At 43.4% G+C, this 27,498-nt stretch overlaps 1 protein-coding gene and 1 pseudogene across 4 annotated transcripts in view; one reads left to right on the top strand and one right to left on the bottom strand.

Moving 5' to 3' along the window:
• Window positions 1-8,046: 8,046 nt before the first annotated feature.
• The window catches only part of CNOT10 (CCR4-NOT transcription complex subunit 10), a 95,716-nt gene continuing 76,264 nt past the window's right edge, over window positions 8,047-27,498 (top strand). For all 4 annotated transcript variants that reach the window (XR_004029799.1, XM_030812224.1, XM_030812223.1 and 1 more), the window contains exon 1: window positions 8,047-8,390. Coding sequence is in view for 3 of the 4 variants with exons in the window: in XM_030812224.1 (XP_030668084.1) it covers window positions 8,369-8,390 (22 nt within the window). In the remaining variant the exon portion in view is untranslated. The remainder of the gene's footprint in view (window positions 8,391-27,498) is intronic.
• LOC115835028 lies at window positions 19,653-19,728 on the bottom strand (annotated as a pseudogene).

Here is a 27,498-nt window from a genome sequence, read left to right as displayed (position 1 = left end):
TTCTCCTGCCTCAGCCTCCCGAGTAGCTGGGACTACAGGCACCTGCCACCACGCCCGGCTAATTTTTTATGATTTTTTAGTAGAGACGGGGTTTCACTGTGTTAGCCAGGATGGTCTCAATCTCCTGACCTCGTGATCCGCCCGCCTCAGCCTCCCAAAGTGCTGGGATTACAGGCGTGAGCTACCGTGCCCGGCCATGCAATGTGATGTTTTGATATACATATACATTGTGAAGTCATTACCACAGCCAAGCTAATTAACATATCAATCACCTCACATAGTTACCATTTTCTGTTTGTTTGCTTTGAAAAAGGGTCTTTCTGGCCTGTCAGGGTGGCTCGTGCCTGTAATCCCAGCACTTTGGGAGGCTGAGGCAGGTGGATCACGAGGTCAGGAGTCTGAGACAAGCCTGGCCAATATGGTGAAACTCTGTCTCTACTAAAAATACAAAAATTAGCCAGGTGTGGTGGCTCATGCTTGTAATCACAGCTACTTGGGAGCCTGAGGCAGGAGAATCGCTTGAACCTGGAAGGCGGAGGTTGCAGTGAGCGGAGATCACACCACTGCACTCCAGCCTGGGCAACAGAGGGAGGCTCCATCTCAAAAAAAAAGGAAAAGAAAAAGGGTCTTTCTCTGCCACCCAAGCTAGAGTGCAAAGTGCAGTGGCATGATCACAGCTCACTGCAACCTCCCAAGCTCAAGCAATCCTCTTATATCAGCCTCCTGAGTAGCTGGGACTACAGGCACGCACCATAACACCCAGCTAATTTTTAAAATTTTTGTCGAGACAGGGTCTCACTGTGGTGCCCAGGCTGGTCTCAAACTTCTGAGTTCAAGTGATCTTCCCACCTCTGCCTCCCAAAGTGCTGGGATTATAGGCATGAGCCACTGTGCCTGGCCTGTGTGTGTGTGTGTGTGTGTGTGTGTGTGTGTGTGTGTGTTGTGAGAAGACTTGAGGTCTACTGTTTTAGCAAATTTCAGGTACAGAAGGACTTTTAAAAGTTCATGCAGGCCCAGCGTGTTGGCTCACGCCTGTAATCCTGGCACTTTGGGAGGCCGAGGCAGGTGGATCACCTGAGTTCAAGAGTTTGAGACCAGCCTGGCTAACATAGTGAAACCCCATCTCTACTAAAAATACAAAAAATTAGCTGGACTTGGTGGTGGGCGCCTGTAATCCCAGCTACTTGGGAGGCTGAGGCAAGAGAATCATTTGAACCCAGGAGGCATAGGTTGCAGTGAGCCAAGATTGAGCCAGTCCACTCCGGCCTGGGCAACAATAGTGAAACTTCATCTCAAAAAAAAAAAAAGTTCATGGAAAAATAGAATTAAAAAGATAAACTTCATTTCTTAACATAAGCTTCATTGAGTTCAAGACACTTATAAATGATGATACCAGATCACTTGAGGAAAGGAGTTTGAGGCTAGCTTGGGCAACTTGGTGAAACCCTCTCTCTACTAAAAATACAAAAATTAGTTGGGTGTGGTGGCACATGCCTGTAATCCCAGCTACTCGGGAGGCTGAGGCATGAGAATGGCTTGAACCTGGAAGGTGGAGGTTGCAGTGAGCTGAGCTCATGCCCCTGCACTCCAGCCTGGGCAACAGAGGGAGACTCCATTAAAAAAAAAAAAATCTTAAAGCGCACCCATTTTTATTCAGCTAACAATGTAAAAAAGACGTGCATTGACATGATTAAATCCCCAGGCCCCTCAGTTCTTTAGTGATCTGCTTGCCTTAGCCTTAATGTTAGAAAAAAAAAAAAAAAAAAGTCAGAAGAAGCCAAATCATGACTGTAAGGTGGACGCCTAATGATTTCCCACTGAAACTCTCAAAAAATTGCCCTTGTTTGATGAGAGGAATGAGCAGGAGCATTGTTGTGGTGGAGAAAGTCTCTCTAGTAAAGCTTTCCTGTGTGGTTTTGTTTCTTTTCAGTTTTTTTGCTTTTTTTTTGTTTTGTTTTGGGACAGAGTCTCACTCTGTCGCCAGGCTGGAGTGCAGTGGCGTGATCTTGGCTCACTGCAATCTCTGCCTCCCTAGTTCAAGCGATTCTCCTGCCTCAATCTCCAAGTAGCTGGGACTATAGGCACACGCCACCATACCCAGCTAATTTTTGTATTTTTTAGTAGAGACAGAGTTTCACCATGTTGGCCAGGGTGGTCTTGATCTCTTGACCTCGTGATCTGCCCACCTCGGCCTCCCAAAGTGGTGGGATTACAGGTGTGAGCCACTGCACCCGGGATTTTTTTCTTTTTTTCCTAAAACTTTGGCTAACTTTCTTAAAACACTCTCATAATAAGCAGATGTTATTATTCTTTGGCCCTCCAGAAAGTCAACAAGCAAAATGAGTTGAACATCCCCAGTAACTGTTGCCATGATCTTTGATCTTGATTGGTATGCTTTTGCTTTGACTGGACCCCTCCCACCTCTTGGTAGCCATTGCTTTGATTATGCTTTGTCTTCAAAATTGTACTGGTAAAGCCATGTTTCATCTTCTGTTACAATTCCTAGAAGAAATGCTTAAGAATTTTGATCTCATTTGTTTAAAATTTCCATTGAAACCTTTGCTTGTCTACAGTTGATCAGGGTGCAACTGTTTGAGTAACTATTTAATGGAAATTTTGCTCAACTTTAATTTTTTAGTCAGACTTGTGTAAGCCGAACCAATTGAGATGTCAATGGTACTGGCTATTGTTTCTGCTGTTAATCGTCTGTCTTACTCAATTAGGGCACAAACCAAGATAGATTTTTTTCTTGAAAATTGATGTGGATGATCTGCCACTTTGCACTTTGTCTTCAACATTGTCTCATCCCTTCTTTTTTTTTTTTTTTTTTTTTTTTTTTTGAGATGGAATCTCACTCTGTCCCCCAGGCTGGAGTTCAGTGGCATGATCTTGGCTCACTGCAGCTCCGCCTCCTGGGTTCAAGTAATCCCCCTGCCTCAGCCTCCTGAGTAGCTGAGACTACAGGCACGCCCCACCACGCCTGGCTAATTTTTGTAATTTTTCAGTAGAGTCAAGGTTTCATCATTTTAGCCAGGCTGGTCTTGAACTCCTGACCTCAACTGATCCACCCACCTTGGCCTCCCAAAGTGTTGGAATTACAGGCATGAGCCACTGCACCCGGCCATCTCATCCCTTCTTTTTTTTTTTTTTTTTGAGACGGAGTCTTACTCTGTCACCCAGGCTGGAGGCACGATATCGGCTCACCACAACCTCCACCTCCCGGGTTCAAGCGATTCTCCTGCCTCAGCCTCCTGAGTAGCTGGGATTACAGGCGCCTGCCACCACACCCGGCTAATTTTTGTATATTTAGTAGAGACGGGGTTTCACCATTTGGGCCAGGCTGGTCTTGAACTCCTGACCTTGTGATCCACCGGCCTCAGGCTCCCAAAGTGCTGGGATTACAGGCGTGAGCCACTGCGCCCGGCCATCTCATCCCTTCTTAAAATGAGTTATGCATTTGTAAACTGCTGATTTGTGGGGGGCATTCTCTTTATAAACCTTTTATAAACAATAAATTATTTCACCATTCTTCCATCCAAGCTTTACCAGAAATTTGGTGTTTGTTCTTGCTTCAATTTTAGCAGAATTCATATTGCTCTGAAAGGGGCTCATTTCAAACTGATGTCTTATCTTAGTGCCTGAAACCGAATCCTATTTTGACATGTTATAATAAATTAGTATGAATTAATTTTGGTGCAAAAAGGGTTTGAAATCATGCATAGCTTTTTCATAATACATATTTTCCATGAACTTTTTGAAGACTCCACATATACAATACATTATTATTATTATTATTATTGAGACAGGATATTGCTTTGTTGCCCAGGCTGGAGTGCAACCTCCACCTCCTAGGCTCAAGCAATCCTCCCACCTCAGCCTCCTGAGTAGCTGGGACTACAGGTGCCTGCCACCACACCTGGCTAATTTTTGTATTTTTTGTATAGACGGGGTTTCACTATGTTTCCCAGGCTGGTCTCAAACTCCTAGGCTCAAGTGATCCACCTGCATCAGCTTCCCAAAGTGCTGAGATTACAGGTGTGAATCACCACACCCAACCTTACAATACATTATTATTAACTATAGTCACCATGCTATACATTGGGTTCGACTCCACCTCCTGATGGATGGGAGGAGCAGCATGTGCGTATTGGGATGGTAAGAGTTGTCAACCAAGAAGCTAGACGTAAAAGGTCACATATTGTATGATTCTCTGGAGGCAGTCTTCCACAAGCAGTAAGAATCACATATAGGCCAGGCACTGTGACTAACGCCTATAATCCCAACACTTTGGGAGGCCGAGGTGGGTGTATCACTTGAGTCCAGGAGTTTGAGAACAGCCTGGGAAACATGGCAATACCCGGTCTCTACCAAAAATACAAAAAATTAGGCCAGGCGAGGTGGTCACGCCTGTAATCCCAGCACTTTGAGAGGCTGAGGCGGGTGGTTCACCTGATGTCAGGAGTTCGAGACCAGCCTGGCCAATGTGGTGAACTAAAAAAACAAAAATTAGCCAAGCACAGTGGCTTGCGCCTGTAATCCCAGCTACTCGGGAGGCTGAGGCAGGAAGATTGCTTGAACCCGGGAGGCGGAGGTTGCAGTGAGCCAAGATCTCATCACTGTACTCCAGACTGGATGACAAGAGAGAAACTCCATCTCAAAATAAATAAATAAATAATAATAAAAAAATAACAAAAATATAAAAAATTAGTCAAGCATGGTGGCGTGCACCTGTAGTCCCAGCTACTTGGGAGGCTAAGGTGGGAGAATCACCTGAAACTGGGAGTTAGAGGCTGGAGTGAGCCATGATTACACCACTGCACTATAGCCTGGGTAACAGAGTGAAACCTGTCTCAAAACACAGACACAAACAAACAAACCACATACAGTCTAAAGTACTGTGAATGGATAGTGGTATCATTATTAGCTGGAGGTAAAGTGACTCACCATAGTTTATGACGGAGCAAAATCCTACTGAGTTTTTCCACCTCCCCACTCCTGAATTAATTATCCGTCATTGATGTCAGCCTGATTGTGAAAAAAGGGAGAGGTGCTGATATTGAAAATAGAGGGAAGAGAGCCCAAATATCTTCAATATAATAGCAAATCCTAGAGTCTAGAATGTAGTAGTTAAGATAATAGCCATTTACCAGTCTTGTGGCTTGGGAAAGTGGATTAACATCTGTGCCTCAGTTTCCCTATCTATGAAATGGGGGACAAGAACCAACATAGATGTGACCACATGTGAGAAAGTGAAAAGGGAACTAAGAAAATTAAAAAAAAAAAACAACAGTTCTGTTAGTAGAATGTTCCCAACTGGACATAAACAGCACTGACAGAATATGAACAATGTTCATAGACAGTTTCACCATGATCGTGTTTTGGACAAGACAGAAACAAGGCCCTCAACAACCACAAAAATGAGAAAACACGCCCTTCTTCTAATATAAGTGATCCTGCTTTTTTTTTTTTTTTTTAGCAATGACAGCTGTAGCTTGCTTTGTTCCTCCTTCTGTTTAGATAAAACCAAGACTGAATTGCCTGTTTCCTGACAACATCCAATTCAAATTTGGCCTCCTACTTTCCCAATCCCTTTAGAATAAGCCCAAATTCTGTAAGAGATTCCTCCTAATTCCTTTTCATTAAGATGCTTCCCACTACACTTCAGGTGTGCCTTTTTATTATTTTTTATTATTTATTTATTATATTTATTTATTTATTTATTTTAGAGATGGAGTTTTGCTCTTGTTGGCCAGGCTGCAGTGCAATGGCACGACCTCGGCTCACTGCAACCTCTGCCTCCCGGGTTCAAGCAATTCTCCTGCCTCAGCCTCCCAAGTAGCTGGGATTACAGGCACCCATCACAACACCCGGCTAATTTTTGTATTTTTTTTTAATAGAGACGGGGTTTCACCATGTTAGCCAGGCTGATCTCAAACTCCTGACCTCAGGTAATCTGCCTGCCTCAGCCTCCCAAAGTGCTGGGATTATTGGCATTAGCCACCATGCCTGGCCAGGTATGCCTTTGCCCGACCAGGTATGCCTTTTTATGGTGGGCACATATTCATCAAAAGTCATACTAGAGTATTCATATTGGCCTTATTCAACATAGATAAAATATCCAAATGCTCAACAATAAAATGAATACATAGATTAAGGAATATTCACATAATGTAACATTATAATATATAACAATGAGAAACAAATACAACTTCATTCAACAATGTGAATGAATCTCATACTATCGAGCAAAAGAAGCTAGACCCTAAAAAATATATTGCATAATGTATATACATTAAGTTTAAAAGCAGGTGAAACTAATCCATAGTCTTAAATGTCAGCATAATGATTATCCTTGTGGAGAGATGGGAAGAGGCATGAGGGGAACTCCCAGGTACGGGTAAAGCTCTGTCCTTTCTCTGGGTGCTAGTTATATGTATGTGTTGAGTTGATGAAAAGTCAATAAACTGTACTTATGATTCATGCACTTTTCTTTGTGTATGTTAGCCTGAATTAAAAAGCTTAAGAAAAAAACGAATAATTTTTTTTTTTTGAGACAGAGTCTTACTCTGTTGCCCAGGCTGGAGTGCAGTCGGGCGATCTTGGCTCACTGCAATCTCCGCCTCTCGGATTCAAGGGATTCTCCTGCCTCAGCCTCCCAAGTAGCTGGGATTATAGGTGCACACCACCACGCCTGGCTAATTTTTGTATTTTTAGTAGAGATGGGGTTTCACCATGTTGGCCAGGCTGGTCACGAACTCCTGACCTCAAGTGATCCACTCGCCTTGGCCTCCCAAAGTGCTGGGATTGCAGGTGTTAGCCACCGTGCCCGGCCAAAAACAAATACTTTTTTAAAAGAAAGTTTAAAACAAAAGTTAAAAAAAAAAAAACAAACAGGTACAAACCTGAAAAATCTCCCAATTAACAAAGCTGGGACAATTTTAGCAACAAAATAATGTAGTATTGGAATGCAACCATTATAAGATAGACATCCATAAGTCCATACTGATATAAATAGCTAAATGAGGGAGAAGAGGCAAACTTCCCTTAGGGGAGATAATTTATGTACATACTCCCCACTGCAGGAGGTAGAGCTTAAATACCCCGCCTTCCCACCTTGAGTGTGGGTTGCATTTATTGACTTGGTTCCAAAGTAGTGTGGAAGGGTAGGAGTAACCGCACAGTAGAGAAAACCGGCAAGCACTACCTTAGAGAGGTAATCAAGGTTAACATGATCAGTGATGTCATTTTGACAGCATGTACCCTTGATTCTATGTGATGAGAATAGCCAGTCACCTTGTGGTCTTTCTCCTAAACACCCAAAACCCCAGTCTAACCATGAGAAAAACATTGGCCAAACCCAAATTGAGGCACATTCCACCAAATATCTGAGGAGTAACTCTTCGAAACTGTCAAGGTCATCAAAAACAAGGAGAATCTGAGAAACTGCCACAGCCAAAAATAGCCTAAGACGACATCATGAATAAATGCAATGTGATGTCCTGGACAGGATCCTGGAACAACAACAAAAAAGGACATTGAAAGAAAGCTGGTAAATGTGAATAAAATGTGTAGTTTAGTAATAGTGCACCAATCAAACTGGTTTCTTAGATGTGATCAACGTACCATAGTAAAATAATTAAGATGTTCACAACAGGAGAAACTACGTGAGGAGACAGGAACTCTAGGTGTCATCTTTGCAACTTTTCTCCACAACTACAACTATTCTAAAATAAAAGGCGTTTCTTTTTAAACGGGGATCCTCAACAGCGCCTCTCTCATGGGGTTGCAAGAAATCAATGAGATAGTACAGACCAAGTGCAGGGCTCAGTGCTTAGCACATAAATGTCAGATGTGGTTATTGTAATCTTATGTAACATTGAGGGACAAAAGCTCTGACACCTCGATGTTTTAATTAGAATAAGCAAAGGACAGAGGCGCGTACGTCCTACCGCGTCCGCCCTGCGAACATCCAGAGGTTCCAGTCAGAGTACGTCCGGCCGGAGGCGGGGCGCGGAGGGGACGTCGGCGTGGGGCGGGGCCAACAGCAGTTCCCACGCCGGCGCTCCAGGCGCGGCAGGCTGCCGCCCCCGGAAGTAGTGGGTACCGGGACGCCGTGAAGCGGAAGCTGTGTATGGCGGGAGGCTGTGGCTGTCCCTTGGTGGGGAAGCTGTTGCTGTTGCTAGACGACGGGAACTAGCTCTCGTCACTTCCTCAGCCCGCCGTCTGCCCACTCCTCTAGCCGGAACCTGGGGGCCCGGAGCCGGGATAGGCACAGAGTTGTCCTCGGAGGTCCAGGACAGCGGCCAGCGCGGCCGCGGGAGTCAGGGCCACGCCACCTGCAGAGAAGAACCCGAGCCGAAGCGGGAAGATGGCTGCAGACAAGCCTGCAGGTAGGGCGTCAATGTCCCGAGCGACGAGACGGCGGGCCGTGCGGGGCCGGGCGGACCCTGAACTCGGAGGCGGCGGGGCCCGGGGTGGGAACTCCAGGGCGACTTGAATTTGGGCGTGCATTTCTTTACCTCATCCTCTGTCTCGGCTGTCGCTAACATGAGTGTTCGGGCCCCGGGTCCAATAGTTGTTTTACTCAAGTGCAGTATGAAGTCGCCACTGGCCGCCTTTGCCCTGCTCTTCAGAATAACTCCGGCCCAAAAAGCTTAAATGTATTTTGCCGCTTCGCAGAATTTTCCGCTTCTTCGTGGGAAAAGCAGACAAGAGAAAGTCACCCTGGAGTACACATCTGCCTGTAATATCGCGTGGCTGAGGCTGGGATTCACCTGGGCTGTTTTGACCACATGTGGCTTCCTCTGGTCATTGACTCCTGTGAAATTACCTTGGAAAAAACACTTTTTTTTTCTTGGTAGAGACGGGCGGGGGTCTCGCTATGTTGCCCAGGCTGATCTCGAACTTCTGGGCCCAAGCGATCCTTCCGCCTTGGCCTCCCAAAGTAAACCACTTATTTAAATAGGCATAAAATCCCATTGTCTCTCTACAGCCTGTGCTCCTAAAATCTTGCGTTTGGTAACTAATTGCTCTAGTTCCTCGAAATTACTTAATCTCGATGGTTTTCTTTATGGATTATTGCTCCCATTCCTAGAATCTTCCACATTAAGGAATATAAAATTATTTCCTGACCATGTCCGGAATGTTTCCCGCAAGGAATTAATATTCTTTGTGGCATCCAGGTTTTATTGGAAAGAACTTAAGTGACAGGATTTAAAAGTGATGGAACTTAAAATTTTTAAAGTGAATTTAATTTAAAATTAAAGAAAAACTCAGTGTGCTGTGGATTTTAGTAGGTTCTGATCACAATAACTGACAAGTCAACTTCACTTGGAAATTAAAGTAAGCCAATTCTATTTTAGGTACAGAGGAATAAAAATCATCAGAGGATCTCTTCAATAATCTAAGAAGAAAAACAACAGAACAAAGGCCTGGAGAGGGTATAAGGAATGTGCTGTGAAGTTTTGGATAGGTTGGTCAGGGAAGGCCTCTGGTGAGATGATATTTGAGCAGAGATACGAAAGAAGTGAGGGAATGAGCCGTATCGAATGAGGAAAGGTGGATGAGGGAGAGACTATTAGACAGGAAAAAGGCATGGCCTGTCCAAGGCTGGACCAGGGGACCAACATCTTCCTCCTTATTTTAGAATAGTGTCTGTGTTCCCCACATTTACCATTCCTACTTGCTCATACCATTGTGCTTGCCCGAAATCACCCTTTTAGACCTAAAGCCCATCCAGTTTTCAAATCCTCAGTCATAAAGCCTTCTACCTGTTCATTTATTCATTCGCAAAGATTGAGTGTTGAATAATGGATATGACACACTCCCTGCCTTTGAAGGCCTGCTGTTCAGTCTGTTGGAGGAGACAGACATATCCTAGTTGCACTTCTGTTTGGTAAGAGCTGTGTAATGTGTGTAGTTGAAGAGTAAGGTCCACAGTGATTAGGGGACTGTTTTTTTCATTGGTTTAAGTTTATAGGCCATACTGAAGGAAACTTCCTGCTTTGATAAAAGGTTAAATTTGTATAAAATAGATGAGTGTTTAGTGTAGCTCCTTTGAATCTCTGCTCATCTCCATCTCAACTGCTGTGTTTCTGGCCTTTATCTTTTAATATGATCTGTGTCGCATTGAGTAGTCTTCTCATTGGTGTTTGTCTCTTGTCTCTTCCTATCCCATCCATTTTCCTCACTGTCGCCCCCGCCTTTTTTTATGTCCTAAGACATTCATTGAATCCTGTCATTCCCCTTCCTATAAAGTTTTTAAGACTGTACATGCTTTGGGCATCAAGTCATCATTCTTTTTAGTTAATTTTTATTATATTTTCTTTCTCCTTTTAAGTCCTCATTGTTTTTTTTGGTTTTTTTTTTTTTTGAGACGGAGTCTCGCTCTGTCGCCCAGGCTGGAGTGCAGTGGTGCGATATCGGCTCACTGCAAGCTCCGCCTCCGGGGTTCACGCCATTCTCCTGCCTCAGCCTCCCGAGTAGCTGGGACTACAGGTGCCCGCCACCACGCCCGGCTAATTTTTTTTGTATTTTTTAGTAGAGAGGGTTTCACCGTGTTAGCTAGGATGGTCTCGATTTCCTGACCTTGTGATCCGCCTGCCTCGCCCTCCCAAAGTGCTGGGATTACAGGCGTGAGTTACCGCACCCTGCCGTCCTCACTCTAATGTGGTTTGTTAGCATCTTCAAAATCTATTTCCAGCTGGTTTTTCTGTATCAACCCACCCAGCTCTTCACATCATAAATTACTGTTGCAAAGCATTGTGTTTTTTGAGCTTCTGAGCCGTAATGTCCTTTCTCTTCTCCATCTGGTGAACACTATTCATTCAAAGTCTATCTTACATGCTGCTTCCTCTCTGAGCTCATGAGGTCCGGATATTTGTCACGGAGGGTCTTGTGTGTGTGTTCTTTATCAGGTAAGAAAAAAGGGTCATGAAAGGACTTAAGGTGAGTGATCTGATCACACTGACTGTTGTAGGTGGTGGATTTAAATGAAGTAAGACAGGAAGCCTAGAGACCACCTGAGATGAGTTAATGTTGTGATATTAATTTATTCAGTAAACATTCACCAGTGGCCTGTTTTGCCAGGTACTACTTTAGGAACTGGGCAGGAACAAAACAAAGTCTCTGTTCTGGAGCTTATGTGCTATGAAGGACAGATAAGCATGTAAACAAAATGAAAAATAAGATGATTTCAAGTTCTGATAGATACTCTGAAGAAGGCCGAGTGCGGTGGCTCACACCTGTAATCCCAGCATTTTGGGAGGCTGAGGGGGGGCGGATCACCTGAGGTCAGGAGTTCAAAACCAGCCTGACCAATATGATGAAACCCCCATCTCTACTAAAAATACAAAAATTAGCCGGGCATGCTGGCGCATACCTGTAATCCCAGCTAGTCGGGAGGCTGAGGCAGGAGAATTGCTTGAACCCGGGAGGCAGAGGTTGCAGCGACCCAAGATCACGCCACTGCACTCCAGGCTGGGTGACACAGCGAGACTCCATCTCAAAAAAAAATAAATAATACTCAGAAGAAAAAATGAGTAAGAGAGGCTGTCCGCAGTTGCTCACACCTGTAATCCTAGCACTTTGGGAGGCTGAAGTGGGAGGATTGCCTGAGGCCAGGAGTTTGAGACCAGCCTGGGCAGCATAAGTGAAACTCTGACTCTAAAAAATAAAAAGCCAGACATCGTGGTGTGTGCCTATAGTCTCAGCTCCTAGGGAGGCTGAGGTGGGAGGATTGCTTGTACCTAGGAGTTCAAGGCTGCAGTGAGCTTTGATCACGCCACTGTCTGGGCAACAGAAAGACCCTCTCTCAAAAAAATAAAATAAAAGGCCGGACGTGGTGGCTCACACCTGTAATCCCAGCGCTTTGGGAGGCCAGGGTGGGCAGATCACGAGGTCAGGAGATCGAGACCATCCTGGCTAACACAGTGAAACCCCGTCTCTACTAAAAATACAAAAAAATTAGCCGGGCCTGCTGGCGGGCGCCTGTGGCTCCCGCCTGTAATCCCAGGACTTTGGGAGGCCGAGGTGAGTGGATCACCTGAGGTCAGGAGTTCGAGACCAGGCTGGCCAACATGGTGAAACCCTGTCTTGACTAAAAATGCAAAAATTAGCTGGTCGTGGTGGCAGACGCCTGTATTCCCAGCTACTCGGGAGGCTGAGGCAAGAGAATCACTTGAACCCAGGTGGCAGAGGTTGCATCGAGCCAAGATCGTGCCATTGCACTCCAGCCTGGGCAACAAGAGCAAAACACCGTCTCAAAAAAAAAAAAGAAAATAGAGGATGACTGAAAGCCTTGTTTTTCAGATAGATTAGAGGAAGGCTTTCTTAGAGTTGACATTTAAACAGAAACCCTAAGGATAAAGAGCCAGCTGTGTTGGGAAGAATGATCCAGGTAAGAGGAGCAACGAATGTACAAATGTACAGAACGCTTGCTTGGAAAATGTTTAAAGAACATCAAGCAGACCCCTTGAATACAAGCTCCCTGAAGATGAGAGACTTTTGTCTGTGTTAGTTGTGGTCTAGCTCTAGTCCCTAGAACAATATCTGACAAATAAAAGACACTCAACACATAATTTAAGGCTGGGCATAGATGCTCACACCTGTGGGAGGCTGAGGTGGGAGAATCGCTTGAGGCCAGGAGTTCAAGACCAGCCTAGGCAACATAGCCAGACTTGTCTCCATAAAAAATAAAAAAAAAATTAGCTAGGCATGATGGCGTGACCCTGAAGTCCTAGCTACTCCAGAGTCTGAGATGAGAGGATGGCTTGAGCCCAGGAGTTCAAGGTTGCAGTGAGCTATAATTGTGCCACTGTACTCTAGCCTGGGTGACAGTGAGACCCTATCTCAAACAGAAAACAAAACAAAAAAGCCAATACACATAATTTATAGCATAGTGGGCAAAGGCAGCATGGCAAGAGATAAAGTCACAGTTGTATCAGGAGTTGGTGTATGTTGGGCGTTATAGGTCATGGAGGGAGTTTGAATTCATTTTAACTAATGGGAAGCGAGTGGAAGTTTTCAATAAGGGCATGATGGTGTGATCTGATTTATATTTAACTGATCGTGGTAAGGAATGATAAGAGTTAAGAGTAGGGGGTTTGAAATCAGATAGTTTAGTTTCATCCTATCTGTACTACTTGGTATTTGTGTGACATTGGGCAAATTTCAAGAAGCCTTTTTTTTAAGCTTCACCTTTCCTGCGTGTAGAATGAGAACGATGAAAGTATCTACCTCACAGGTATGGTAACAGGTTAAATGATATAATCTCAGGCTCTGAGTTTTTTGGTTTTTTTATTTTGTTTTGAGACAGGGTCTCACTCTGTCACCCATGTTGGTGTGCAGTGGCACCATCATAGCTCACTGCAGCCATGAACGCCTGGGCTTAAGCAATCCTCTTGCCTTAGCCTCTTGAGTAGTTAGGACTATAGGTGTGTACTACGTACCCAGATAATTTTTTTTTTTTTTTTTTTGAGACAGAGTCTCGCTCTGTTGCCCAGGCTGGAGTGCAGTGGCGCGATCTTGGCTAACTGCAAGCTCCACCTCCCGGGTTCACACCATTCTCCTGCCTCAGCCTTCCGAGTAGCTGGGACTACAGGCACCCACCACCATGCCTGGCTAATTTTTTTGTATTTTTAATAGAGACGGGGTTTCACCTTGTTAGCCAGGATGGTCTCGATCTCCTGACCTTGTGGTCCGCCCACCTCGGCCTCCCAAAGTGCTGGGATTATAGGCATGAGCCACCATGCCCGGCCCGTACCCAGATAATTTTTAAATGTTTTGTAGACATGGGGTGTTGCTATTTTGCCTAGGCTGGTCTTGAACTCCTGGCCTCAAGCGATCCTCCTGTCAGTTCTTGGTGTTTTCTAAATGCTGACTAATATTACTTTAGGGTAGTGGTAGGATGGAGAGGAGAGGCAAATGGGAAAAATGTTTAAAGATTAAAATTGGCAGATCTTGATGACTGATTAGAAAGTCGTGCACCTTGGAAAAGGGTATTAGTTGAGCCTCAGTTTCCACATTCATAAAATGGGGATCCTAATAGCTTTCTGTTGTATTTGCTTCACAGGGTTTTTAGCTTGTAAGGTTCACCTGAGGTAAGTTGCATGTTTTAGCCCACAACTTCTGGGACGCTGAACTCAATTAAGGTGCTACCTTTTTATTTGAAAGATACAAACCCGGGGTAGTGAAAGTGAGGGAGAGAAGAAAGTAAGGCAAAGGAAGACACAGTAGGTTACATCCCTGGCTACTGCTTCACTTTGAGCTGTGAAGAGACATAGGTCACTTGTGTGTGAGAGTCTTCTGGAGGGATTTTCAGGAGAAACTTCAGAGAGAAAGGAGGGATGATTTATCTGTCTAGGTTCCTCCCATTTTCGGTTGCCAGTTGGTTAGGACTCACCCCATGGGGAACTAATTTACCTGTGCTTCTGTGTTGCATGCTTTCCCAGTGATGTATCACCCGGCTGATCCCACACCCTGAATTGTATTTCAACCAAATCCTGCAGGGAGGAGTGTCTTAGGGTGTAGGTAGGTGCACCAACCAAAAACAGGGGTAGTGGAAGGTTCACAAGGTTTGTGTCTCTATATAGCATGGAAAAGTAATATGAAACCAGTGTCATTCTTGACTAAGGAAATAAATACCAACAGTGTTTTAGGATTTTTTTTTGGTGGGGGGTACTCTTTAGGGTTATTTGAAAGGAGAAAGTAGCTGGAGTTAGGACACAAAATCCCAGATTTGAAGTTATCTGAGAATTTGCACTAGGAAGATGGTGGTGGTAGTCTCAATAAGAAAAGATTGATAACATTATGAAGAAGGGAAAAACAGAACCGGATGAGTAACAAGAAATCAAGACGAGTACTTTATGATGTTGGTCGGGCATGGTGGTTCATGCCTGTAATCCCAGCATTTTGGGAGGCTGAAGTGGGCAGATCACCTGAGGTCAGGAGTTTGAGACCAGCCTGGCGAACATGGCAAAACCCCGTCTCTACCAAAAATATAAAAAATTAGCCAGGTGTGGTGGCATGCACCAGTCGTCCCAGCTACTCAGAAGGCTGAGGCAGGAGAACCGCATGAACCCGGGAGGTGGAATTTTCAGTAAGCCAAGATCGTGCCACTGTACTCCAGCCTGGGCAATAGAGTGAGACTCTCTCTCAAAAAAAAAAAAAAGAGAGAGAAATTTTAAGCCAGGACGACCAGAAAAACTGTAGGAAGAACGAACAAGTGAGACTATTTTAAGTCAAGACTATTTTTATTTAGGCCGGGCACTGTGGCTCATGCCTGTAATCCCAACACTTTGGGAGGCTGAGGCGGGTGGATCACCTGAGGTCAGGAGTTCAAGACCAGCCTGGCCAACATGGTGAAACCCCGTCTCTACTAAAAATACAAAAATTACCTGGGCGTGGTGGTGCGCCTGTAGTCCCAGCTACTCTGGAAGCTGAGGCAGGAGAATCACTTTAACCCGGAAGGCGGAGGTCGCAGTGAGCTGAGATGGTGCCACTGCACTCTAGCCTGGGCGACAGAGCAAGACTCCATCTCAAAAAAACTCTATAAAACCAAATGTAATCCCAGCACTTTGGGAGGCCGAGGCGGATGGATCACAAGATCAGGAGATCGAGACCATCCTGGCTAACATGGTGAAACCCCGTCTCTACTAAAAATACAAAAAAAAAAATTAGTCGGGTGTGGTGGCGGGCACCTGTAGTCCCAGCTACTCAGGAGGCTGAGGCAGGAGAATGGCGTGAACCCTGGAGGTGGAGGTTGCAGTGAGCCGAGATTGCGCCACTGCACTCCAGCCTGGGGAACAGAGCAAGACTCCATCTCAAAAAAAAAAAAAAAAAACCCAAATGTGTAAGTTTTCCATACCTACCTACCTAGTCTTACTTTGCAGCTAACTAGTACCAAGTTTGCCATTCTTCCACACTTTTTCTATTCCTACACAAGTTCATATGCTGAAAATACATATTTTAAGTCATTTATATATGATATACAGAGATGAGTTAAGTATACTACAGCAACACTGTCCCGCCATTTGCTTTCTTCAAGGTCCAGTGAGGAATCTGTGCATTATTTGTTTTTTGTTTTTTTTTAAGATGGAGTCTCCCTCTGTTGCCCAGTGGCAGGATAATCAGCTGACTGCAACCTCCACTTCTTGGTTTCAAGTGATTCTCCTGCCCCAGCCTCCCAAGTTGCTGGGACTACAGGTGCATGCCACCATGCCCGGCTAGTTTTTTTGTATTTTTAGTAGAGAAGGGGTTTCACCATGTTGGCCAGGCTGGTCTCGAACTCCTGACCTCGTGATTCGCCCGCCTCAGCCTCCCAAAGCGCTGGGATTACAGGCATGAGCCACTGCCCCCGGCCTTATTTGGTGTTTTTTCAACTTTTTATTATGAATGATTTCAAACACGTAAAAAATTTAAAAAATAAAATGAATATCTATATATCTACCCCCTAGTTCAGCAATTGTTATATTTTACCGTATTTGCTTCCTCTATCACTAACTATGACTTTTTTTTTTTTTTGAGATGGAATCTCACTCTGTTGCCCAGGCTGGAGTGCAGTGGTATGATCTTGGCTCACTGCAACCTTCACCTCCCGAGTTCAAGCGATTCTCCTGCCTCAGCCTCCCGAGTAGCTGGGATTACAGGCACACGCTACCACAGCCAGCTATTTTTTTTTGAGATGGAGTCTCACTCTGTTGCCCAGGCTGGAGTGCAGTGATGCGATCTCGGCTCACTGCAACCTCTGCCTCCTGGGTTCAAGTGATTCTCCTGCCTCAGCCTCCTGTGTAGCTGGGACTACAGGTGTGTGCCACTACGCCTGGCTAATTTTTTGTATTTTTAGTAGAGATGGGGTTTCACTGTGTTAGCCAGGATGGTCTCAATCTCCTGACGTCATGATCCACCTGTCTCAACCTCCCAAAGTGCTGGGATTACAGGCGTGAGCCATGGCCTGGCCACGCCCAGCTAATTTTTGTATTTTTAGTAGAGACGTGGTTTGACCATGTTGGCCAGGCTGGTCTTGAACTTCTGAGCTTAAGTGATCTGCCCGCCTCGGCCTCCCAAAGTGCTGATTTGAGCCAACACGCCCGGCTCTAGCTATGACTTTTAATGTTGAATCATTTCAAAATATGTTATAAACATCATAACACTTCATCTCTAAATATTTCAACATGCATTTCTTAAAAATAGGGACATTCACCTATGTAACCACAATACCATTGTCATACTTTAGACAATTCATGTTTTAATATATTAAAAATTTCCTGCCAGCCAGGCATGGCACCTCACACCTGTAATCCCAGCACTTTGGGAGTCTGAGGTGGGAGGATCGGTTGAGTTCAGGAGTTAGAGACCAGCGTAGGTAACATGGTGAAACCCTGTCTCTACCAAAAATGTAAAATATTAGTAGTGGTGCACGCCTGTAGTCCCACCTACAAGGGAGGGTGAGGTGGAAGGATCACTTGAGCCTGGGAGGCAGAGGTTGCAGTGAGCCAAGATAACACCACTGCACTCCAGCCTGGGTGACTGAGTGAGACCTTGTCACCAAAAAAAAAAAAGCCAATTTCCCGCCAGGCGTGGTGGTTCATACCTATAAATCCTAGCACTTTGGGAGGCCGAGGTGGGTGGATTGCTTGAACCTAGGAGTTCAAGACCAGCCTAGGCACCATAGTAAAACCCTGTCTCTACAAAAAATACAGAAAGCGGGGTGTGGTGACATGTGCCTGTAGTCCCAGCTATGGCTATATTTTTAAAATTTATTTGTAGGCACAGGGTCCCAATATATTGCCCAGGCTGGTCTCAAACTCTTGGGCTGAAGGAATCCTTCCAGCTTGGTCTCCCAAAGTGCTGGGATTACAGGTGTGAGCCACTGCACCCAGCTTTATCTCCTGTATTTTCTTAAACTCTAACTTATTTCTACAGGCTTGATTAGATATAGGTTCAACATATTTTTGAGAAACTTTGTAGGTGATGGTATATACTTTATTTTCTGTATAAAGTACATAATGTCAAGTTATCCGGTCTTAGTGATGCTAAATTTGATCAATTTGAGGTGCTGACAGGAACATCTTTTTCCATTTTCAATTAGAGGTAATTTGTGGAGTAATCGGCATTTCGTAAATATCCACTGTTGTTGATTCTTTCCTCAATCAGTTGTATTATTGAGGGTTACAAAATGATTTTTACCTAGTTCTTTTGTAATTTCTACCTTTGTTAGTGAATGTTCTTCTTTAAAGAGTAGCTCTCCTGGGCTGGGTACAGTGACTCATGCCTGTAATCTCAGCACTTCGGGAGGCCAAGGTGGGCAGATCACTTGAGCCCAGGAGTTCAAGAGCAGCCTGGGCAACAAAAGGAGAGCCCGTCTCTACAAAAAGATTGAAAAAACTTAGTTGGTGTGCTGCTGCATGCCTGTAGTCCCAGCTACTCGGGAGGCTGAGGTAGGAGGTCACTGGAGCCCAGGAAGTCGAGGCTGCAGTGAGCCGTGATCACACCACCACACTCTAGCCTGGGCTACAAAGTGAGACCCTGTCTCAAAAACAACAACAAAAAAGAATAGCTTTCCCATATTGACTGTTAGTCTTCCCAGAAAGACATGTTAAATGCTAAAAGCTTAATTCATTATTTTCAATTACTAGTTTTTAGAACAAGGAGTTGATGTGGTAGTGACCTATGTTTGATATTTAAAGTGGTTTTTTTTCTTTTTTAAATTTAATTAATTTTTTTGAGGCAGGGTCTCACTCTGTTGCCCAGGCTGGAGTACAGGGGCATGATCTTGGCTCACCGCAGCCTCAACCTCCTGGGCTCAAGTGATCCTCCCACCCCAACCTCCCAAGTAGCTGGGACTACAAGTGCATGCCACCACACCTGGCCAGTTTTTCTATTTTTTTGTAGAGACAGGGTTTTGCCATGTATCCTGGGCTGGTCTCAAACTCCTAGACTCAAGCAAGCCTCCTGCCTCGACTGCCCAAATTGCTGGTATTACAGGCTTGAGTAAGTGTTTTTAATATTCGAATTTAGAGTAATATATTGGTCTTTTTTTTTTTTTTCCAGACAGAGTCTCACTCTGTCACCCAGGCTGGAGTGCAGTGGCATGAGCACTGCTCACTGCAGCCTTGACCTCCCAGGCTCAAGCAATCCTCCCACCTCAACCTCCCAAGTAGCTGGGACTATAGGCATGCGCCACCACGCCTGGCTAATTTTTGTATTTTTTGTAGAGATGAGGTTTCGTCATGTTGCCCAGGCTAGTCTTGAACTCTTGAGCTCAAGCCATCTTCCCACCTTGACCTCCCAAAGTGCTGGGATTACAGGTATGAGCCACTATGCCTGGCACTTATATTAATCTTATGATTTCAATTTAAAATGTATAATTGACTGAATATTGATTTATACTTGTGAATTTAAATTGAAACCTTATTGTAGTTATTTTATTTTGTGGACACTAGAGAGTACCTAAGAGTCACTGTAAGTTTAATTTTTTAGGTTTGTAAGTTATTCTCAGGAAATTTTTTTTTCTTGACACATGTTAAAATACAAAAATTTTGTCTTTTTAAGTCTAACAATTATACTTAAAATTGAATATATTGTTGGGGTTTGGTGGAGGGGGGGTTGCAATAGTTCTGACTTGATAAATTTTTTTTTTTAATTAAAAAAAAGCGTTTGGTACTCTACACTTTTGGAGAAACTTCTCTAGTAACCAACTGTAGAAATGATCCCTGAAAGTGTAGTCTTGATAAAATTTTTTAAGTAGTTAACATTTTATGTTTGAAGATGTTATGTTGAAGGTGAACTTTGAAATGAGTTTAGACATTCATCACAGGCCTTTAAAATTAGACCTCCAAGTAGAATAAGTTGTCTAAGTTCAGTGTAAAAATTTGAGTAAAATCCATGCTTTTTGAATTTGTTACTTTAATAAATTAAGTATTAATATTTTAAAACTAGAGTAAATCTCAGTCTTTTCTATGCATAAAAACAACTCCTCTTACGTGTGAAAACAAAATACTCATCAGCAGTGGCAATATTCTGCTTTGCCTAGCTTCCTTAAAGCATGCTGATACTGTTTTTTCTTTTTTCTTTTTTTTTTTTTTTTTTTTTGAGACGGAGTCTCGCTCTGTCGCCCAGGCTGGAGTGCAGTGGCGCAATCTCGGCTCACTGCAAGCTCCGCCTCCCAGGTTCACGCCATTCTCCTGCCTCAGCCTCTCTGAGTAGCTGGGACTACAGGCGCCCGCCACCACGCCCGGCTAATTTTTTTTTTGTATTTTTAGTAGAGACGGGGTTTCACTGTGGTCTCGATCTCCTGACCTCATGATCCGCCCGCCTCGGCCTCCCAAAGTGCTGGGATTACAAGCGTGAGCCACCACGCCGGGCCCTTTTTTTTTTTTTTTTTTTTTTTTTAAGACAGTCTTGCTCTGTTGCCTAGGCTGGAGTGCAGTGGCATGATCTCGGGTCACTGCAATCTCCGCCTCCTAGGTTCAAGTGATTCTCCTGCCTCAGCCTCCTGAGTAGCTGGGATTATAGGCGCGCACCACCATGCCCGGCTAATTTTTGTATTTTTAGTAGAGATGGGGGTTTCACCATGTTGGTCAGAATGCTCTCAAACTCCTGACCTGGTGATTTGCCTGCCTTGGCCTCCCAAATTGCTGAGATTACAGGTGTGAGTCACCGCGCCCAGCCTAATTTTTGTATTTTTAGTAGAGATGGGATTTCACCATGTTGGCCAGGGTGGTCTCAAACTCCTGACCCCAGGTGATCCTCCTGCCCTGGCCTCCCAAAGTGCTGGGATTACAGGCCTGAGCCACTGTGCCGGCCATGCTGATATTGTTGATTTGAATTTCTGTTCCTTTATTTCTGCACTACTGGGCAGGATGCTCAATTCTGTAGCATTGCTTGTTACAAATGGCTTATTCTTTGGGCTGCGAAGTGTGTGCTTTCCCATTTCTCCAGCTCCTCTTGTCCAGCTTAAAATGGAGGGAATATGGTTTAGTGAATAAACAATTTGAGGTTTTGTAAGTCAAGTATACTTGTTCAGATGATAGAAATCATATGTGAGGTGTGTTAACCTAGCTGTATAGTGAATTGTTTTTCTTCGAAGTGGCATCCTTCTTAAGATTTAAAACTTTCCTTCACAATGGCATCATTGGTATTTTGTGACTGTGATCGTTGATTTCCTTAGGTCTTTTAACATCCCTTTTTTCTTTGGAAAAGTTTTCTTTTCTTGATATATCAGTGGAGCTGTATTTTGATGAGTGTAGCTTGTAGTCTCCTCCAATCAGATTTGAATGATTAACGTTCTGTATTGGAATGTGTCTGTGCTTTCAGTTAACTGATGATTTTCAGTTTTGAAAACGTGGTGCATTTCTTCTCTGCATAGTTCAAACCTAAAGGCAATTGTTTGGTTAGAAATGAAGTCTATTGGTGTAAAGACTGTCAAGGTTTGTGGGTCAAAGAGCTCTGTACGCATAGAAAGTCAGCCATGTTCATTAGGCCAGAGTAGAAGGAAAGTCAAGCTTATGGGTGAACGGTCGTATACTCTTTCAGTTGGCAATGGAGACTACTTTTGGACAAGTAAAGAAATGCTATGGGATTATGTGCAGAGTCTGTCTGGTAAGAAGTCAGTAGTTATAAATAATAAATTTTTTTAAAACATTAAAAAAACTGATTACAAAAATGAATACCCATTTCTGGCAGAAAACTTGAGAAATGTACAAATATTTAACAGGGAAAATAAAAATAATCCTGTCGAAGTGTGTGTGTGTGTGTGTGTGTGTGTGTGTGTGTGTGTGTGTATTTGAAATGGGGTCTTGGCCAGGTGTGGTGGCTCACGCTGGTAACCCCAGCACTTTAGGAGGCCGAGACAGGCGGATCACTTAAGATCAGGAGTTCAAGACCAACCTGGTTGACATGGTGAAACCCCGCCTCTACTAAAAATACAAAAATTAGCTGAGCATTGTGGCGGGCACCTATAATCCCAGCTACTCAGGAGGCTGAGGCAGGAAAATCACTTGAACCTGGGAAGCAGAGGTTGCGGTGAGCTGGGATTGTGCCTGTGCACTCCATCCAACCTGGGCAACAGAGCGAGACTCCGTCTCAAAAACAAAAAAAGAGGAAGAAGAAATGGGGTCTCACTGATTGCTCAGGCTGGTAGTCAAATACTGGGCTCAAGCGATCTTCCCTCCTAAGCCTCCTGAGTGGTGAAGTGTGTTTTTTTAAAAACAGAAAATTTTTATCCTGAAGTTAAAGAATGTAGGTAAAATAATGGTTTGTTAACATGTAAAAGGTTATTTATTGAGCTCAGTTCTGTGAAACGTGTGTAGAAATGGGAATTTCAGAGGCTGTTGTCAGCCTTAGAGTCCAGCTTATCTATTTATTTATTTATTTTGAGATGGGGTCTCACTGTCACCCAAGCTGAAGTGCAGTGGCACAATCTCAGCTCACTGCAACCTCCACCTCCTGAGCTCAAGTGATCCTCCGTCCTCAGCCTCCCAAGTAGCTGGACTACAGGCATGTGCCACCACACCTGGCTAAGTTTTGTGTTTTTGGTAGAGATGGGGTTTCGCCATGTTGCCCTGAGCTCAAGATCCACCCTCCTCAGCCTCCCGAAATGCTGGGATTACAGGCGTGAGCCAATGTGTCCAGCCCAGCTTATATATTTATCTTAAATTGGCTTCTCTCGTTTTCTGGAGAATTTTAGGAGACTTACATTTTCTTTTTCTTTCCTTTTCTTTTCTTCTTTTTTTTGAGATGGAGTCTCGCTCCGTCACCCAGACTGGAGTGCAATGGCGTGATCTTGGCTCACTGCAGCCTCTGCCTCCCGGGTTCCAGCAATTCTCCTGCCACAGCCTCCCAAGTAGCTGAGATTATAGGCATATGCCACCAAGCCCAGCTAATTTTTGTATTTTTAGTAGAAACGGGTTTCACCATGTTGGCCAGGCTGGTCTGGAACTCCTGACCTCAGGTGATCCACCCATCTTAGCCTCCCAAAGTGCTGAGATTATAGGCATGAGCCATCATGTCCAGCCTGAGACTTCCGTTTTCTGGGTTACTGACAGCAGTGGCCACATAAACTACTCTACTTTTACTGGAGAATAGAAGCTCAAAATTTTCAACACCTGGGTGAGTTGTTGGGTGTTTTGTTTTGTTTTGTTTTGTTTTGTTTTGTTTTTTTTCCCCCTTTGCCCTGTATTTCTAAGGTGCTCTTACAGTTGGGCCCAAAAGTCTCATTAAAGAATGTCATCTAATCTAGGGCATATTTTACTTATTCATTTTATTCATATTTATTATTATTATTATTTTTGAGACAAGGTTTCACTCTGTCACCCAGCTGGTCACAGCTCACTGCAGCCTCAACCTCCCAGGCTTCAGCGATTATCCCACCTCAGCCCCCCAAGTAGCTGGGACTACAGGCACATGCCACTATGCCTGGCTAATTAAAACAATTTTTAAAAATAGAGACAGGGTCTTTTTTTGTTTCCGAGGCTGGTCTGGAACTCCTAGGCTCAAGCAGTCCTCCTGCCTTGGCCTGCCAAAGTGCTGGGATTACAGGTGTGAACCACTGTGCCCAGCCAAGGGACATATTTTAGAAGAAGCTTTAGAGAAAGCTTGATGGCAAACTAAGAATTTTTGGCATTTGGTTTAAATTATGTTTCTTTATGAGAGAAGACACATTTTTTAAAACGTTATGTTTCCTAAAATCTTTAATAATAAAAGAAACATGAAAGGTATTTATATTCTTTGTTAAAATTTTATGGTGACAATATGTGGATTGAGTATTCTGTTTCAATCTAAACTTATAACTTGCTTTCTGAGGTCCTAAAGTCCTGTGTCACATTTTTACACATTTTAAAATAATTGGTCCTTACCTTTTTTGTGCACCTGACAGTTTTGCAAAACACATGTATTGGGTAAACAGTATGTTCTTGTAGTGAAACTCATTGTTATTGGCTTTCCAAAGAAAAAACTTTAACATTGTTCTTTGAAACTGGCAGACGTCATTCACTTAACTCTTAGCTTTTCCTCCTCCCTGTCGTATACTAAAGTGGAAATAAAATACTAATTGACCTGCTAACTTTAATTATCAGAAGTAACACTTTTTAATAAGCCCAAATACTGGAATGCCTTTTTTATATGGCAGACAAGTTCTTAGATGAGTTTTTTTAAATACAAGTTATACAGTATTACGTTGTTATAAGTGGTGACTCTCAAAAAGGTGTGCAGTCTTCTGGGGGTTTCGTAGTGATCTAAAGAGCTGTTTCATAGTCAAGTCACATGAAATTGAATTTTACTGTTAATTTTTATGTTTAAATTACAGACATAAATATATTTTTAAAAATATAACTACAAGAATTTTTAGTTCTGGTAAAAGAAAAGCAGGGAAGGGAGCTATATTTATTTAGCATCTCCAATTAAAGACAGGCCAAAGGAAGACTGGACTGAAAATGTGACTGATTCTAAGACTTGTGCTCTTTTAATTATGTCATATTGCCTTCTTGGAAAAGGGAAGTTGGGAATCTTCACTGACTGCTGACATGTGCCAGGCTAGGACTTCCCAAAGTTAGTTCTGTTGACAACTGGTTCTTTTATTTTTAGTTTATTAAGATGAGGTCTTACTCTGCTGCCCAGGCCGGAGTGCTGTAGCACAATCTCAGCTCACTGCACCCTCCACCTCTTGTATTCAAGCAATCCTCCCACCTTCGCCTCCCTAGTAGCTGGGACTACAGATGCATGCCACCATGCCCAGCTAATTTTTGTATTTTTTGTAGAGACAGGGTTTCACCATGCTGCCCAGACTGTTCTTGAACTCCTGGGCTCAAGTGATCCACCCGCCTTGGCCTCCCAAAATGCTGGAACTACAGGTGTGAGCCACCACACCTGGCCAACAACTGGTTCTTTGAGATGCTCCTAGTGTCTAGGCAGTTATCAAAAAGTGCCCAGATCATAAGTGCACATACAGTTTGATGAATATTTTGCTGTGTATCTTTGTAGACTTTATACTTATTCAGAGGTACGTATTTGTGTATATATTTTTATAAAACATGGGATTCAGTTGTACAAAGCAGTTTGCAATCTGTTTCTTTTATTTAACAACATGTTGTAAATATTTTTCCACATCAAGTTATATAGACTTAATAACTGTTAATGTGCCATTGTATTCCTATACCATGATTTAGTTATCAAATCTCTTGAAGAATATTTATTTCTAGACATTTAGTATTATTGTTTTAATTTACAATTATTTAATAAATAATGAGGATGAATTTCATTTCATGTTATTAAGCCATTCATATTTACTCTTCTTTCAGCAAGTTTCTGGTGTTTGAGGAACACTATGAAGGACTGTGGCAGGGTTCTTGAGGATAAGGGAGTTTGTTTATCTAGGCAACTCCTTGAAGCCATTATAGAGGGAGTCACACTTCCCAGTATCCTGGAAGGGGGCTTGTGATGGAGAAGTGCGAAAGTGGAGGCTACTATGAAAGATACAACTCTGGGGCACCATACTGGGGGAGCATTCTACTAGCTCTAGCCCCAACTTGAGTCCATGTTGGCAGATCTATAGAAGGAGAGGGAAGAATGGAAAGGAGACAGTAAGCAAAAGAACCCCATGACCAGTGTGATTCTTGACAACTTTCTGGAAAGTTGGTTGTAGGCACTCTTGAGGGGTAAACTTGGGGACAAGGTGGTCTACTATTTCTCATGTGGGGATTTGTCTTCCATAGAAACCTTAATTGGATATGAGTGCTGCTTTAGGAACAAACATATCAGTTTCTTTTTTTTTTTTTTTTTTTTTTGAGATGAAGTCTTGCTCTGTCACCCAGGCTAGAGTGCAGTGGCATGATCTCGGCTCACTGCAACCTCTGCCTCCCAGGTTCAAGTGATTCTTCTGCTCCAGCCTCCCAAGTAGCTGAGACTACAGGCTTGCACCACCACGCCCGGCTAATTTTTGTGTTTTTAGTAGAGATAGGGTTTCACCATGTTGTCCAGGCTGGTCTTGAACTCCTGACCTCAGGTGATCTGCCCGCCTCGGCCTCCCAAAGTGCTGGGATTACAGGTGTGAGCCACTGCGCCCGGCCTCAGTTTCTTTATAGAAGCATGTTTGGAGTTACTGAATCTGAGTTGGAAGAGATGCTAAAAGCTATTTAATACAGACTCTTATTTTAGTAAATAGGGAAGCTGAAACTTGCCCCAGTTCCACTTTGTAGCATCTGTTTAATTTCAGAAATGACATTAAAGTTTTAGTCTTATTTCAGTTCTAAAAATTGTACGTCACTGTGCAACCTGCCTCCCGTCTGTATGTTGAAAATGATAGAATCTGCACTATTGTGCTACATATCAGGGGTTTACTCTGCCAGGTACATGCCAGTTACTTCACATATATTCTTACTAAAGCCTTACAATAACTTAGAAAAGGGTTTTCTTATCCCCATTTTGCAGATAGGTTCAAGCTTTGGAGGTCTTTGAGTTTCAGTCTGAGGCAACAATTCTGTATGAAAAAAATTCCTGTATAAATATTAGAAATTCAAATATTGTGAGACTTTGAAATTCTTTGAAGTCATACACAGTGACATTGCCATCACCTACCTATGTTTGCGGCCCATGACATCACATTTATGCAGTGGTCACATTTCCTTTTAATGATGTTTCTATTAGTGGTGCGTGGAGCTTTTGCTGGTGAGTAGAACCAAGAAACAGGATATTCTTTGGGAGATAGTAAAATATAAAAGGCACCTTTTAAAAACAAATGGCAAATTTTTGCAGAAAAGAAAACTTAACATTAAAAATGACTAGGCCAAGCGCAGTGGCTCACACCTGTAATCCTAGCACTTTGGGAAGCTGAGGCCAGCAGTCACCTGGGAGGTCAGAAGTTTGAGACCAGCCTGGCCAACATGGCAAAACCCTGTCTCTACTAAAAATAAAAAAATTAGCCAGGTGTGGTGGCAGGTTCCTGTAGTCCCAGCTACTCGGGAGGCTGAGCCAAGATTGTGCCACCGCAGTCCAACCTGGGTGACAGAGCAAGACTCCATCTAATTAAATAAATAAAATAAAAATAAAAAATAAATAAAAATGACTAATATTTACATTACCTATATAGTATTCTTGCCAGAAATGTTAAACTGCATGTACTATTGAGGAAATAGAAAAATTCAGAATGTAGGACATTCTAATTCTATTTAATTAATTCTAATTGGCTTAGACTCTTGAAATAAATAAAAAACCAAAAAACAATGACCTAATGATATTGTGTAGCTCTGTGTCCCCACCCAAATCTCATGTTGAATTGTAAATCCCCAATGTTAGGGGAGGGACCTGGTGGGAGGTGACTGGATCATGGGGGTGGATTTCCCCCTTGCTGTACTGGTGATAGTGAGTGAGTTCTCACTAGATGTCATTATTTAAAAGTGTGTAGCACCTCCCTCTTTGCTCTGTCTTCTGCTGACCATGTGAAGATGTGCTTGCCTCCTCTTTGCCTTCTGCCATGATTGTAAGTTTCCTGAGAACTCCCTATAT

The sequence above is a fragment of the Nomascus leucogenys genome, chromosome 4 (assembly GCF_006542625.1).
Source record: "Nomascus leucogenys isolate Asia chromosome 4, Asia_NLE_v1, whole genome shotgun sequence".
NCBI classification, from domain to species: Eukaryota; Metazoa; Chordata; class Mammalia; order Primates; family Hylobatidae; genus Nomascus; species Nomascus leucogenys.
The sequence above is the reverse complement of the archived record's forward strand: the minus strand, read 5'-3'. Positions and strand labels throughout refer to the sequence as shown.